The 16,261-nt window shown below is 31.8% G+C and overlaps 1 protein-coding gene across 5 annotated transcripts in view; it reads left to right on the top strand.

Annotated features, from left to right (window-relative positions):
• Positions 1-16,261, top strand: part of CDH18 (cadherin 18) — an 893,359-nt gene that overhangs the window by 801,654 nt on the left and 75,444 nt on the right. For all 5 annotated transcript variants that reach the window (XM_088796449.1, XM_088796451.1, XM_088796448.1 and 2 more), the window contains one exon: positions 11,962-12,149. In XM_088796449.1, the coding sequence (XP_088652575.1) occupies positions 11,962-12,149 (188 nt within the window). The remainder of the gene's footprint in view (positions 1-11,961; positions 12,150-16,261) is intronic.

Genomic DNA, 16,261 nt, shown 5'->3' with positions numbered 1-16,261 from the left:
GTTTTCAAAGCATTTTTTTTGCTTAATTGAGCATTTGCTTCGTTGCTATAGACCTTTGACTGTTTTCCATAGCTCCTATAACATTTGTTTAGCCATCTTCTGGTGTTTTTAATGTTTATACAGGATAACAAAGCTTATAGCTTCCTAACCTTCCATTTTGCTGCTGTCAGTCATGTTATTATTTTTAAGGCATTTAAATCACAATTGTTCTAATATCTTTAGCTTTTCCAAATAAGAGAAAATTCTACTTTAAAATAATTTAAGATATCAAAAATGCTTTAAATTATGTAGTAAACATTTCCCAGACATTTCATTCTGAGAAAAAAAAATTCTCTCTACACTTTATCTATTTTTTCCACAAAAATATCTAATGATCACCAAGAGTGATACAACCTTCATGACAATTCAAAAAAAAAAGAAAAGAAAAGAAAAGAAAAGAAAAGAAAAGAAAAGAAAAGAAAAGAAAAGAAAAGAAATTTAGGTTTATAAAACATCTATGTGTTTGCTTTGACAAAAATTAGGTATATAATATGGGAAAGGAACATAAATTTACAAGAATGAGGAGAGATACTCATATGTTATAGTGGACCTATACATTGATTACAGTAGTTTATTAAGCAAGAGGCTGAGAAGATATGAGTTAGTTCCAGCTCCAACTCCAGAACTACAAAAGCTTCTTCTTTCTATCAGAATCATTTCTTCAGCTAGAAAGTTTCCATTGTTGCATATTTATCTTCCTTGATCCTATAAATGTAGAGAACATTCCTTTCTACTGGAACTCTATTATACAGCCCCATGAAGCCTAAGGGTCATAGATGGGGACCGTCATACATTCAGGGGATCATGTGGTGTTGCTACTGATATAATTGAGTTATTTTCCAATAGACTTTAATATTTAGTTTCATGTGGTTGTAGTGGTGTGAGTGCACCTGCACAAGTAGCAGGTTGGCAAGCTGACGTTGCAGAAGCCTAGGAGTATAAGGCAGGATGCAGGTGCCAGGAGCTGACATCTTATTGTCTCAGCCCTGGGAAAGGGAGGAGGTGTATAATTACAGGAATTTATTAGGAGTGTTACTACAACTGGGTGTCTAAAATGAAGCCAGGGCTCTAGAATAGAAAGTGAAAAAGCTTTACTCATCGATTAACAGAAACTACAATGTAGACATTGACATGAGGAGCTCAAACAAACATCATAAACATGGAATCATATTCAACTGGATACAGAGTAAATTAACTAGAAGACAAGTATGAGGAAATTACTGTTTCAAACAATGTGGTTGGTCAAATAGGTCCACTGGACTTTCTTGAACAGCTAGGAACAGACCCATGTATACGTTGAGCATGGAATGTGTCTAAGTTGGAGTTAAACATAAAAATGTATTAGGAAATGAAAGGCAGTGGTACTATTGGCCAACCAATGTGAAACTAGAGAAATTGACATTATGAAGATTTATCAAATTGATTAAAGACTTATATGCTATGTATGCTTTAAAAGAAAATCCAAAATTATTTTATGACATTTGAAGAAAGATTAAATAAAGAAATTAAATGTGAACTGATTGATCAATATTATCACATAAACATTAAATTTATTTTTGCAAAAGATATAAACAGAGGGAAAAGGCAAATGATCTGGTATTTACAATAATAATAATAATAATAATAATAATAATAATAATAATTGTATGTGATTTATGAGACTAGAAGGTTATAAACACCTTTTGTATCACAACATTTAAAAAGCTACATTTGTAAAAAAATTACTGAAATGAAACAGAATATAATCCTACAGATATCCAGAAATCTGGAGATAAAACAACTACAGGCACCAAATTTTCTCTTTAGAAAACTAATTGTCCTTTTGAATAGAATAAGAACATAAATGGCTTCAGTATAATACAAAAAGAAAACATGAAGTTTCTGATATACATATATTTGTTCTTTAAATAATAATAATTAATAATAAAAAAAACAGACACCATGATGATGTGAAACAGAAATATAAAAAATAAATTAGGAGTTCTAGAAAACTGAAAAAAAAATGTAAAGATGGGTTGTAGAAGCAATGAAAATCAAAAGAAATAATATAAAAACAATCATATAATGGTGGCTTGGTTCGCTCAGTTGGTTAGAGCATGGTTCTAATAACACCAAGGTTGCCCATTCCATCCCTACATGGGCCACTATGAGTTGCACCCTCCTTAAAATAAATGCATGAGTGAATGAACAAATGAATGAATAAATAAATTCTCAAAAGAAAAAAATCAAATAAATAAAAACTCATTTAAGAAGTACATATATAAAAATGAAAACAATGATATGAAAATTAGAGAAGAGGAAAATCTCTATACAGTAAGCAAGCTAATAATTTATATGTGGGAGTGATCAGAGAGGAAAACTGAAATGTAAATATCCCTTCAAAACAAAAAACAAAAACAAAAAATAAAAAATAAAACATTTTCAAAGAAAGCGTTCATGACTGAAAAAAAAAAGAATATTCAGAACTTACACCAAAATATATCTACATATTTTAATATGAAAACACCATCCAAAGCTAAAACATCATGTGATATTTGTTTATTATAAAAAAAAATAAATAAATAAAATAAATACTAAACATGGCTGCGGTAAAAAAGCCTACCTGACAGCGTCAATCAGCTGGCTAAGTGCAGTTGTCTCCTCTGCCAAAATGTATCCTCATCTCACAATATATCGTGCTGCAAATATAAACACTTTGGTTGGTTTGGGGGAAGTCTTTTTATCACATAATTTTACATCAGGTCCTCACCTACTTCAGCCTTTAACAAACAGTTTGTTTTACCATAAAGGATTTTTTTGAATGATTCTTTACTACTACATTATTCAGATAGAATACCCTTCCATAGTCGATGACTGTGAAAACAATAACTGTTCTCTCTAATAAATGCTCTAAAAAAAGGGAGGGAGCCGACAAAACTCTCCTCTTAATTACAAAAGGGAGAATTACGAATTAAGTTTCTACAACAGTTTGGTGGTTACCCGAGGATGGGAGGGGCAGTGGTAGAAGAGAGTAAAAGGGGTCAAATACATGGTGATGGAAGGAGAACTGACTGTAGGTGGTGAGCACATGATGAGCTATGTAGATGAGGTATTATAGAAATGTACATTTGAAACCTATGTAATTTTACTAACCAATGTCACTCCCATAAATTTAATATTAATTGAAACATTAAAGAAATCACAATAAAAATTAGAAATAATGAAAACGAAATAAAAAACCTTTATATGTATATTTATAATTTAGATCATATTAAAATATATAAATTTTAGGGTTAAAAACTGGAATATATGTATAAAGGTATAGCTTTAAATAAAAAGTGAACTGAAATAATTAAGTCTCTTGTTTTAAATTTGAATTTGCCCTTACAAACCGAATTATAAAATTAATTTCAAAGAATTGAATACACGATGTCTATCTTCCTATTTCTCTTTCTCAAGCAAACACATAATTGGAGATACAATATATCACACACATATAAAGTGTGTTTGTATAGATAGTATCTGTGGGTATTCATGTTTATGTGTGTGTGTTTATGTGTGTGTGTGTGAAATTGCAGTATCATCGTTTTTCTTTTTCTTTTTAAATCCTGTTAAACCTCTTGAAAATGGGATAGCACTCTTACAATACATAACCTTTTTGTGAACTCAGGGACTCTTTTGGCAACAGCAGACATGCTGACTGGATTATAAACTTATTCAAGATGAGTGTTTTGTTTGTTTTTTCAGAGAGTGATTTCAGAGTGAAAATATTATGGAAAGGCAAAAGAAAACATCATTCACCATGTATTCCAATGTTCTATGAGTCATGACTTCCATTAATCTTATTTAGATAAAGTGTATTTTTTCTGAATAATAGACTAAAGCTATGATTGAATTATATCATGAATAGCAATGGCAAAACTTCAGGCTGTTAGTCAAAGATTTCTAAATACATTTAGATCATACCCTTTAAAATATCTCCTGAGTGTTCTTTATTCCCATAAAGAATACCAATTTTCATAAAATAACAGATAAATGAAGGTTTATGTATTATCATTATTATTCAAAGATGATAACACCTAATTATTTATAAAGTATTGGTTCTCAGTTATCAGAATTTTTAAAGGTAATTATTTATGTCTTTATGAAAAAAAACTGGCATATTTTTTGTTAGAATTAGTATTTAGAGTAAGTTTGTCTGATATGGTTTGTTATTTTAAAATAATGTTAAATATTTCCATCCATGTTTAAGCACATATTACTAAAAATGTGATAGGACATAAAAGAGTTATATTGAGGATTAAATTTACAAAGGTACATGTGAATGTTATATCTGTGTCAAACATAAATGTTAAAAAAATATATATTTAAGCATTAAATTCATACTATCCTCTTTACAAGATGCTTTCTACTCTAGAACACCAGTCACAAAGATCATGGTTTCTTTGAAGTTAATTCCTAGAAACTGTATCTTTTATAATTTTAGTAATCTTTATTATCAGAGGCACCCTAAGTTCATTGAATCCATCTACATTTATAATGGTATTTCTGTTTTGTTTTTCTGTTTTGTTTTTTTCAAATTTCCTCTTCTATCAATCCTATAATCCTTTCACTAGAATATCTCCTTTGCACCATATAATTGTGTGTGTGTGTGTGTGTGTGTGTGTGTGTGTGCGCATACGTACACACTCAGGCGTTTTATTTTACAAATTTCTGGCATTTTTATCTTATTAGAGAGGGTCTTTATTCAGTATTTTTATTCATTTATCTATCGAGAATACTTGGATTGTTTCTATATCTTCGCCATTGTGAATAATGCTGTAATAAACATGGGAATACAGAGATCCATTTGAGATCTTAATTTCAATTATTTGGGATATACCCAGAAGTGGTATTGCTGGGTCATATAGTAGTTCTATTTTTAATTTTTGGAGGGATCTCCATGCTGTTTTTCCGTAGCGGCTGAACCAATTTACATTCCCACCAGCAGTGCACAGGGTCTCCTTTTCTCTATATCTTGTCAATAGTTATTGTCTTTGTCTTTTGGGTGATATCCTTTCTGACAGATGTGAGACAGATATAGGTTGTCTTTTCATTTTGTTAATTGTCTCCTTTACAGAAATTTTTATTTTTTCATTTATTTTCTTTTAGGTTGATACAGTCCTACTCATCTATTTTCCTCAAGTTTTTAAAATAACAATTTATTTTTTAAAAGTTAACATGTGCATGTAATAGGAAACAAAAACACAAGAACAAAGTCATAATCACAAGCAGTTTCATTTGTTGTATTCTTCTAGATCCTTTTTATATATCTACACAACTAAGCTTCCATTTTTATGTAATCAAGATTGTACAATTAAGATTGTACAAGATTGTATGAAACTTTTTCACACATAATGAATATTGGCCATTTCAAAATCCAAAAGCTATATGAATATTTTGGTAACCAATAACACACTATACCGACTCAATCTGGGAGGAAAAAAATATACAATCCTGCCTTTCTTCGTGACACAAATTTCATAAAGGACAAAAATGGCAACAGGCCTCTATGACAGACATTGGGACATTGGCAGAGTTAAAATTAAAATACTGCATCCCCTTCATGTTCAATTAAAAATGAGACATAAAGCAACAGAGTACACATTTAATTTGCTTTTGTTTCCTGTACTTTTGGTGTCATATCCAAAAAATCATCAGCAAGGCAAATGTCAAGAAAAAATTTCCCTATGATTTTTTCTAGGAATTTTACATTTTCAGGTCTTAATTTAAGCTGTTAATTACTTTTGAGTTGTTTTTTTTTTATTCTTGCATAATGTAAAGTAGAGGTCCAGTTTCATCTCTGGCATGTGTAAAATCTACCATTTGATGAAGAAATCATCCTTTCATCATTGTTTGCTCTTGTCACCCTTTGTCAAAGATCAGCTGTCCTTATGTGCCTGGGTTTACTTCTGCACTCCCTGTTCCATTTCATTAGTCTGTATGTCTATCTTTATGCTGGTATCATACTGTTTTAATTACTGTAGCTTTTTATTATATTTTTTAGTCAGGAATTATGAAGCCTCCAGCTTCATTCTTCTTTCTCAATATTTTATGCTTTGTCTATTTTGGGTCTTTTGTAGTTCCGTACACATTTTAAGATATTCCTATTTCTGTGAAATAAAATGCTATTGAATGATAATTACTATCGCATTGTGTTGAATCTGTAGATTGTTTTGGGTAGTATGCACATTTTAACAATATTGAGTTTTCCAGTCCAAATGGAAACACAGATGTCTTTCCATTTATTCATGTCTCCTTTAATTGCATTCATCAGTGTTTTATAGTTTCCAGTACGGAGTGATTATGCCTCCCAGCTCAGTTTATTCATACATATTTTATTCTTTTTTATGCTATTGGAAATGGGATTGTTTCTGAATTTCCGTTTTGGATGGCATGTTGTTATAGTGTACTAAAAAACACAACTGATTTCTTCCTGTTGATTTTGTATTCTGCAAGTTTGCCAAATTTGATTGTTCATTCTAACAGGTTTGTTATGTTTTGTTTGTGGAGTATTTAGGGTTTTCTACCTATTATTAGTTCATGTCATCTGAAAACAGATGTAATTTTACTTCTCTCTTTCTGATTGAATTCCTTTTATTTTTCTACCCAATTTCTCTGGCTAAAACTTCCAGTACTATGTTGAATAGAAATGGCAAGAATGGGTATTCTTGCCTTCTTCCAGATCTTAGAGGAAAACTTTTCAATTTCTCAACATTTAATATGATGTTAGCTGTGAGCTTATCATCTATGGCCTTTATTATGTTAAGGTACCTTCTTTCTATACCTAGTTTGTTTGTGTATATACATATATACATACAATGGAATGTTACTTAACCTACAAAAACCAAAAAAAAAAAAAAAAAAAAAGAATTCTGCCATATGTGACGTGGATGAAACTGAAACTGAAGGATACGATGCTAAAAAAATAAGTCAGTTATAGAAGGACAAATATCTGCATGATTTCACTTACATAAGGTACCTAAAATAGTCAAACTTAGAGAAGTATAGGGTTCAATAGTGGTCGTCAAGGGCAGGATGTATGGGGGAAATGGGGATTTGTTCAAGGGGTATACAATTTCGATCATGCTAAATAAATAAGTTCTAAAGATCTGCTATACTTCATAGCGCAAATAGTTCACAACACAGTGTTGTATGCTTCAAAATGTATTAATAGGGTAGATCTCATGTTAAGTGTTCTTAGCACACACACACACACATACACACACACACACACACACACACACACACACACAAAGAAACACAAGGAAACTTCAAGGGGTGTTGGATATGATGGTATCACCAGTGTTTGCATATATCCAAACTCATGAAACTGTACACACTAAATATGTACAGTCCGTGTGTCCCTGAAAGTAAGACTTAAACGGACAGTCAGCTCTAATGCGTCTTTTGGAGCAAAAATTAATATAATATATTAATATAAGCATTAATATAATACTCCAAAAGACGCATTAGAGCTGATTGTCTGACTAGGTATTATTTTCGGGGAAACACAGGTTCTTTATATATCAAGTGTACCTTAATAAAACTTTTTGTTTTTTCTTTAAGGAGGTCTCCAAATTTATTCTACTAGAATTAAGAGTATTTTGTTAAAAACTATCTGGCTATTCATCAGGCCTTAGAAGTTCTATAAAAATATCATAAACTTATTTTGATTTATAAATAAATTGTGTCTGTCTGCTATTTTCTGGTGATTAGGAGACATTTTGAATACTTTGGTAGTATACATTTATCAGTTTAAATAATTTTTGTCATTGTACTGTATTTATTATACACTTTCTAGGATATTCACTGTACATAGAATTTTTCTTTTGACTTGTATCATAGCATCTTAATTTTTATGTCTAATTATTATTTGCATGAATATTCCTTTTAAGACTTTATTTCTTACAACAGTTTTACATTTACAACAAAATCGAGAGGGAAGTAAAGGCATTCCCCATATATTCTCTGCCTCTATACATACATAGCCTTCCCTGTACCAACATCAGTCGCCAGAACTGTGCATTTATTTGTTTTAACCAAGGATGAACTTACATTGACACACAGTATTCACCCAAAGGCATAGTTTAGCTTAGTCTAAACTCTCAGTATTTTTTATTTTATGGGTTTGGACAAATGTATAATGTGTAATAACCACCATTACAGTATTACACAGAGTATTTCCAATGTCCTAAAAATCCTCTATATTCTCACTATTCATCTCTCCCCACTCCATCTCTGGCAGCCACTGATCTTTTTATTGTCTCCATAGTTTTGCCTTTCAAAATGTCATATATTTGGAATTATGCAGTAGGTAGCTATTTCAAATTGGCTTCTTTCATTTACTAATAGGTGTTTAACTTTCTCCTATGTCTTTTCATGGCTTGATAGCTCATTTCTTTTTAGCACTCAATATTCCATTGTCTAGATGTAGAATAGTTTATTTATTCATTCACCTCCTGAAGGACATCTTGGTGGCTACAAAGATTCGGTCATGAATTACAAAGCTGCTATAAATATACATGTGCAGGCTTTTTTGTAGACAGATTCTCAACTCCTTTGTGTAAAAACCAAGAAGCATGATTACTGGATGGGAAGGTATCATTTGGGAGGATGAACTGAGAATTTGGTTGTGGAAAATGGTTCACCTTGGATATCAGTTGTGATGACAATACTTTATTTCTTTATAAAAGAATATGTGGAGATTAGGAGACATTTTGAATACTTTGTCCTAATAATAAATGTGGTATCATGTTTTTTATTTACTTGTTTGAATTTTTGTTTTGTTTTGGCTTTATTTTTCTCGAACGTTATACATTGTACCACAGGATGACTAGAGCAAAAAGGGTCCACTGGATTTGGCAATTAACTAACAACAATGGAGCTGTATATGAACTATCTGTTACTATATTCCAAACCAGTCCAAATTTAACAGCTTAAAACAACCAACATTTATTATCTAATAATTTCAATATATCAGGAATCTCAGTTTCACTTAGCTAGGTGCCTCAGGTTCAGGTTCATGGGATCTCAGTATAGCTGGCAGGAGAGGCTGTGGTCTTACCCAAAGATTTGTCTGGGAGCAAGGGCAGGATGGTTTCTGCTTTTAGCTTACTAATGTGATTGTTGTCAGATTTTAGTCACTTACCATTTGATCCACTCTGGGCTTCAGTACAACATGGTGGCTGGATTTCCCCAGGGGAGCAATCTAAAAGAAAGGAGAGAACATCCATGATAGAAACCACAGTCTTTTTGTAACATAATCTTGGAAATGGCATCCCATTAATTTTGCTGAATTTAATTAATCAGAAATGAGTTACCATATCCAGCCAATATTTGACAGAGTGGATTACTTAAGGGCATAGATATCAGAAGGTAGGGAATATCAGAGACTACCTTAGAAGCTGCCTACTAAAAGTTGATTTACAATTTATAATTTGTAAATTCTCAACTATATGAAAAGTGCATCAAATGTTAAAATATTGATCTTAATATACTCTATTTTGTCTAATGAAGCATTGTAAATGGGGAAGATTTAGTATACTTGCAATTCTTAGAATGTATGAACAAGTGTGAATTCTTGCTCTAAACATGATCTTCCTTTCCAGAGGTATGCTTCCACTTGTAAGACTCAGCCTAAATGTTTTCTGGCCTACGATGACTCTCTTATGACTCACGTGTACAGTTTTTTGGAACTTTCTTAGTAAAAACATATTTTTTAAGTGAAATTCTTTTTTAAGTAGTACCGTCATAATAATTCTTTGATTTACTTATTAACCTATGTGTACTAAGACATTTTTTGTTTTCAGGTATCATTATCCCAGTCTTAACTAAAAGTCCTTTGAGAGGCTTACAGAGTTGAGGGAAGTCATGGTTTAACTGTAATATTGAGAAAAGAGCAACCAGAAAATTGACATCCTAGCCTCTATCTCAGAAAAAAAAACAAAAGACAAACAAACAAAAAACCCACACCATATATTCTAATTTATTTTGTAACTTGCTCATTTACATATATTTTTGAACAGTATAATGTCCTATTTCATATGTAACTGCCTAGGAACATCTCTATTTTCATGGATTCTAAAAATTATTATGGCTTCTTTCTGATGCTGAATTTGTGCCTTAGATTAGGTCTTCACCATACGTATTGAAAAAATGGTTATTGTCCGATGCTCCTTCCAATATTTCATAGCCTTGCCACCAAAGAGAAACTGCAGTTCTTTCCTGGTTCTAGTTCTAACATTTAAGGGAGTGTACTGTCTTTGGATCTTTGAGAATGAGCTACTTACCTTTTCACCATTCACCGTTGAGAAGAAAGATGGAGTCCTATAAAATTTGGGTCTCATGCTCTTCCCAGATCAATGAACGATATTAAGATAGATAGAATCTTTAACAACATGGCAGATCCTGGTAAAACATGATTAAGATCAGGGGATTATATATTTCACAGAAGAGGGTGTTCTTCCTGGGAAATGTTATGTTCATGAGGACTGGCTGAAATAAACAATAATATTTAACTTCAGGTAGTATCTCAAATATTTATAGAAGAGAACTGTCTAATATCTATGTTGAATAGTAAATAAACAGACACACACACACACACACACACACACGAATAAATTTTTAATACCTACATATAGCACTTTATATCACACAAATGTATCTTTACAAGCAAATTAGAATATTTCATATACTTGCCAACTACATTAACCTAAAAAAGTTAACATATCACAGCTAATAAAATAATGGCTCAGGGAAATTATGTTCATATGGGCTCTGCATTCACTTAGATATATTGTCAAATTATATCCATGTATAATGTGAAATCATCATTAATTTAGTCTTGGCTGAAACTCTTTTATAAAATTCTACCTCTATTAGATTCCTGTTATTTCCATTACTATTTGATATTTGCTATAATAAATGTCTTTAATAGATAAGTGTCTAACTTACCATAGAACAATTGGTAATGACATGTTCACTATGTGTCCTAATATCTAATTCATAAGTTCGTATATGGAGATGTCTATGAATTTAGAATTAGGACATATTTTGAAAATTTTATATTTTTCAGTGTAAACATTTAGTGTCAGGACATACTGAAATACATATTTCTGTATATAGGTAATGAGACATATAGAATCAATAGTGTTTTAATATTGTTGACTAGAGGATATATAGTGTCCAAATTAATGTTAATCACAAATACTACATTATCTTATGTAGTCATTATATTTACTTTCTCAGGCTTTAACGGTGATTATTTATTTATTTTTTAAATTTTAATACCCTTATTTATATTTTACTTTAGATAAAACCACTTAAAATTATTTTTAGAAGCTGACTGGGAATACATGGTAAATAAATGTATAAACACATTTACTGTCTCTCTTTTCATGGCTTATGCAGTTCAATATAAGCTATTGATCAAAGTAAAAATCACATTCACAGTTAGGCTATATTATTTTTCCTGTTTTCACTTTGAATTCAAAGTTCTCACACTTTTATTTTTAACATTACGCGCTATGTGTAGCAAGATTTAGAAATTACGCTAATATTTGACTAAGCATTATGTTCATTTTTTGCTCAACATAAGAATGCAAACTTGACATCCCCCATCTATTTTTCTGTTTATGGATGAAGAGCTATAAACATATTTTAATTCAAATATCTATACATTCTTTTCATGTAGGCTATTTTTCATACATGTTAAAGCTTATATAAATCTAGTATTTCATTACTAGGTATGATACTAATATTTAAAATTTTTAAATGACTAATTTTATACATTACTTAGTATATTGTTCATTTAAATATGTTGTATAAATATTTTAATGTATTTTCTTGTAAGATTATTATTTTATGAATATTATCATCATCAAACATTTACTGTTTTTTCAGAGCACTATCAGTTGTATGTTCCTGAGTCAGCTCAAGTTGGTTCTGCTGTTGGGAAAATCAAGGCAAATGACGCAGACACTGGTTCAAACGCTGACATGACTTACTCCATCATTAATGGTGACGGTGTTGGGATATTCTCCATCTCCACCGACAAAGAGACCAGAGAAGGGATCCTTTCCTTAAAGAAGGTAAAATAAACATAATGTTAGTGATTTAGGCAAGTCACCCTTTTTTCCATGAATGGAAATTTGGCAGAGGTATGAATAATCCATAGTCAAGTCATTTGAATGCTAAAATATTTCCTCTTTAAGATGTATTTATATTTTAATTATGGCTGTGTTTGATTCTTGGGATACTGTCTTAGGAATTCTATTTTGTTATGTTGGGAAGATCTGAGGTAGAATACATCATGAATTAGCCCCCTTATCTTTGTTTTCAGATAATAGACATATCATCAAAATCAGTTCTATTAATGCCATTACTCTATGTGTTAATAATCTAGTAACATTAAGAGACTCCTAAATAATGTAAAAATTTTCACCGTGTTAGTGAACCCTCTTTAGGAGACGGGTTTTTGCTTAATCTCCGATCCATCAAGACAGTTTTGGTGAAACCATTAACTTTTTCCCCTATTCTTCCTTATTCCTAAGAATTGCAAATTCTTAGGTATAGACTGAATCTATCACTTTTGGTTTTTAAGAGCACATAATACTCATTGTAAAAATAAAGTGGAACTCACAGAATTACCAAAGAATGATTTAAATGTAACTCGTAATGTAATGTTCTTGGTCTTTAAATGTTTCACGATTTCAGCTTGAAAATCTAATAATTTTCCGATCCTTAGGTCCTACTGTCATGTAGTTTGATTCAGAAACACTGGAGTTGGGCTGAGGAGCTGGCCTTTTTAACAAATACTCCAGATTATTCTACTGTAGAACATGCTCAGAACACAGGCTGAGACATTGTACCCTAATGTGCTACTATAGATTTTGAAGTGAACCTGTCTGTCTGTCTGTCTGTCTGTCTCTCTATCTATCTTTCTATCTACCTACCTACCTATCTATCATCTATTTTGTATATACTTTTCTATTTACACTGTATAAAATCTTCGTCATTCTTCTAACAATCATTGTTTTATTTTGATTTAAAATTGATGATTAACTTGTCTCCTGGAGGGGGCCTGCAAAGTAGAACTTAAAATTTGTAAATACTTACAGAGCACCAGTCATCATTGGTCTATGTAAAATGTTCATATTTTCCGTTAAAATATCTTTTCTTTTTATTATTTCATTTCTGACGTTGTCAGACCTGGGTCAAAAAATATGATGACAAGAAATCAATTTTCATATCTTTATTTTGAGTACCTCTTATGTGCCGAATACTATGCAAGGGTGAGCAGGGTTAGACTTCATCTGTGTCTGCACAGAGCTTCCAATTTATGAAAGTGGGCAGACATTAATATCACATACATTTATAGATCAATAATAAAAATATTTATTTGAAGGAGAGTTATACAAAGCTATCGGGGAAGAAAATCTAGAATTTGTGAGCCTGTCTGATATTCAGCATGGATAAACAGAGAATTGAAAGAAACTTAAGAGTTATAGGAAGAGATATAAAGATGAGCATTCCAGAAGGAGGAAAGAAAATGCACCGAGTCTGAGGTGGGTGGGACATGACTCCTTAAAGAATCAAATGATATTGTTGATTCTGGAGCAGAGACAGTGAAGGATTAAGTCAGTGGGTACAAGGTATATGGGGTCCTGCTAATTTTTACCCAATGGACAGCCATTGAAGGTATCTAAGCAGTAACTGACTAGGTCTCATTTTACGTGAATACCGGGGATTGCCAAAGAAATGTATACACATTTTCAGAAATGTTATCTATGTATTACTTTTTGAAGTTGAATTGAATTACATACTAGCAATGTGTAGTATGACATTTGCTCAAAAGATGGCATTAATTAAATGAATGCTAGCATCATTACAATTTTAATACAATTTTTTTCCTTTCTTAAAATGTATACATTTTTTTTTTTTTTTTTGGCACCCCCGGTATTTAGTCTTTGCTACAATGAGGAGAACAAATTCAGTGTGGTGGAGAGAAAATGTGAATCAAGGTCATGAAGAAAAAAGGAGAAACACACCATCCTCTTTGGGAAGGTTAGCAGGAAAGCGAGACAGAAAGGTTATGAAGCAGATAAATGACAACAGGATGAAATGAAGATTTTAATTGTAAGCTGGAAGACTGCACATGTGTTTCTATGCAGATAGGTAAAAGGTCAATAGAAACAAGAGACTGAGGATACTAAAGAGAAGGTAATTGATTTTAAAAAGATGCACTAAGATAGAAGTGGCCATGTATAGGATCTTGATCACAGGTGGAAAGAAATAACCCATGATAGTATGCCTCCTTCTGAGATAATCAAGCAGGAGGGTGAAGAAAATGGGTGCAGATAAGTATGCAGTGATCTACCCTGCAAGTGTATGTGTGTGAGTGTAGGGATGCCCTTGCCTACTGAGCATTGTTGTCTTTATAAAGTAGGAAGTCACATCATATTTCCAAAAAATGAGGGTGACGGTGAGTGGTTTGAATATACACATGATCTGAAATACAAGTATATATTGTGGGATTAAGGACAATGAGGTTTTTATCACCCTGCTTGGCTTCAATTAATTTGATTTTTTTTAATGAAAAAATGACATGAAATTAGTATGTGTGTATTTTTGTGCATACATAAAATTAATTAAAATTATTCATTCTATATTGCTCACATATACAAAATAGGTGTTTTCAAGATAAATATTGTTTTAATTGTGTAAAGGGCAGTGATGATATACTAAAAATAATCTTGATAATTGAGTTCAAATTCTCATTCACTTTTTCCCCTGAATTTATTTATTTATTTATATATTTATTTATGTATTTATTTATAAGAGTTTTATTAAAATATAGCCAACATTCAATATTGTATTAGTTTCAGGTTTATACCATAGTTATTTAATATTTATATACCTAAAAAAGTGATCACCATGATAAGTCCAGCAACCATCTGACACTATACCAAGCTATCACAATATTATTGACTATATCCCCTGTGTTGTACATTGCATCCCCATGACTTACTTGTTTTATACCTAGAAATTTGAACCTCTTATTCCCCTTCACCTTTCCCCCCCCTTTTTAAATTTTTGTTTCAATTACAGTTGACATTCAGTATTATTTTACATTAATTTCAGGTGTATAACATAGTAGTTAGACATTCGTATAATTTATGAAGTGATTCCCCTGACTAGTCTAGTACCCACCTGGCACAATGCATAGTTATGACTATATTATTGACTGTATTTCCTTTACTTTACTTTACATGCCAGGGACTATTTTGTAATTACCAATTTGTACTTCTTTTTTTCCCAACATTTTTTTATTACTTTCGGGTGTACAAAACAATGTAATAGTTAAACATTTATCATTTATATCCCTCACACAGTGATAACCCTCCTCCCCCATCCACTACCCCTCTGACATCGCACACAGCCATTACATTTCCACTGCCTCTATTCCTAATGCTGTATTCCACTTCTTCTAACCATATATATATGAAAATATATGTATGTAACTATATATATGTAACTATATATATATGTATAAAATTATAGTTGACATTCATTGTTGTTCAGCTTCAGGTGTACAGTGCAGTGATCAGGTATCTACATCATCCCTGAGGTGGTTTCCCTAATGAAACAAATGTCCATCGGACAACCTACAAAATTTGTACTTGTTAACCACTTCACCTTTTTCACCCTACTCCCCAGCCCCCTCCCATCTGTCACCCAAATAAACCTAACACCTTTCTGACACCATACATAGTTACTACAATATTATTGACTACATTCCTTAAGCTATACTCTACATCCCCATGACTACTGTGTAACAACCAATTTGTACTCTTAAGCCCTTCCCCTTTTTTCACCCACACACCAAAACCCACTCCCATCTGGCAACCACCAAAATGTTCTCTGTATCTGTGAGCTTGTTTCTTTGTTTGTTTTGTTCTTTAGATTCTACATATAAGCAAGATGACATTGCATCACTCTTTCACTGTCTGACCCTCCAGTCAGCATAGTACCCTCCAGGACCATCCATGCTGCTGCAGATGCCTGAATTCCTTCTTAATGCAGTCTAGACTTCTGCTAAAATGCATCATTGATTGCATTTGTCTAATTATTTGATTCTTCAGATTAAGATTATCAATCTCAGAGTTACTTCATTGCTATATGTTTTATGTTGTAAATGATA

This window comes from Rhinolophus sinicus, chromosome 3 (genome assembly GCF_057876585.1).
Source record: "Rhinolophus sinicus isolate RSI-liver-muscle chromosome 3, RSI-T2T, whole genome shotgun sequence".
Lineage (NCBI taxonomy): Eukaryota > Metazoa > Chordata > Mammalia > Chiroptera > Rhinolophidae > Rhinolophus > Rhinolophus sinicus.
Note: the sequence above shows the minus strand (reverse complement) of the source record. Positions and strands in the feature narration are given on the sequence as shown.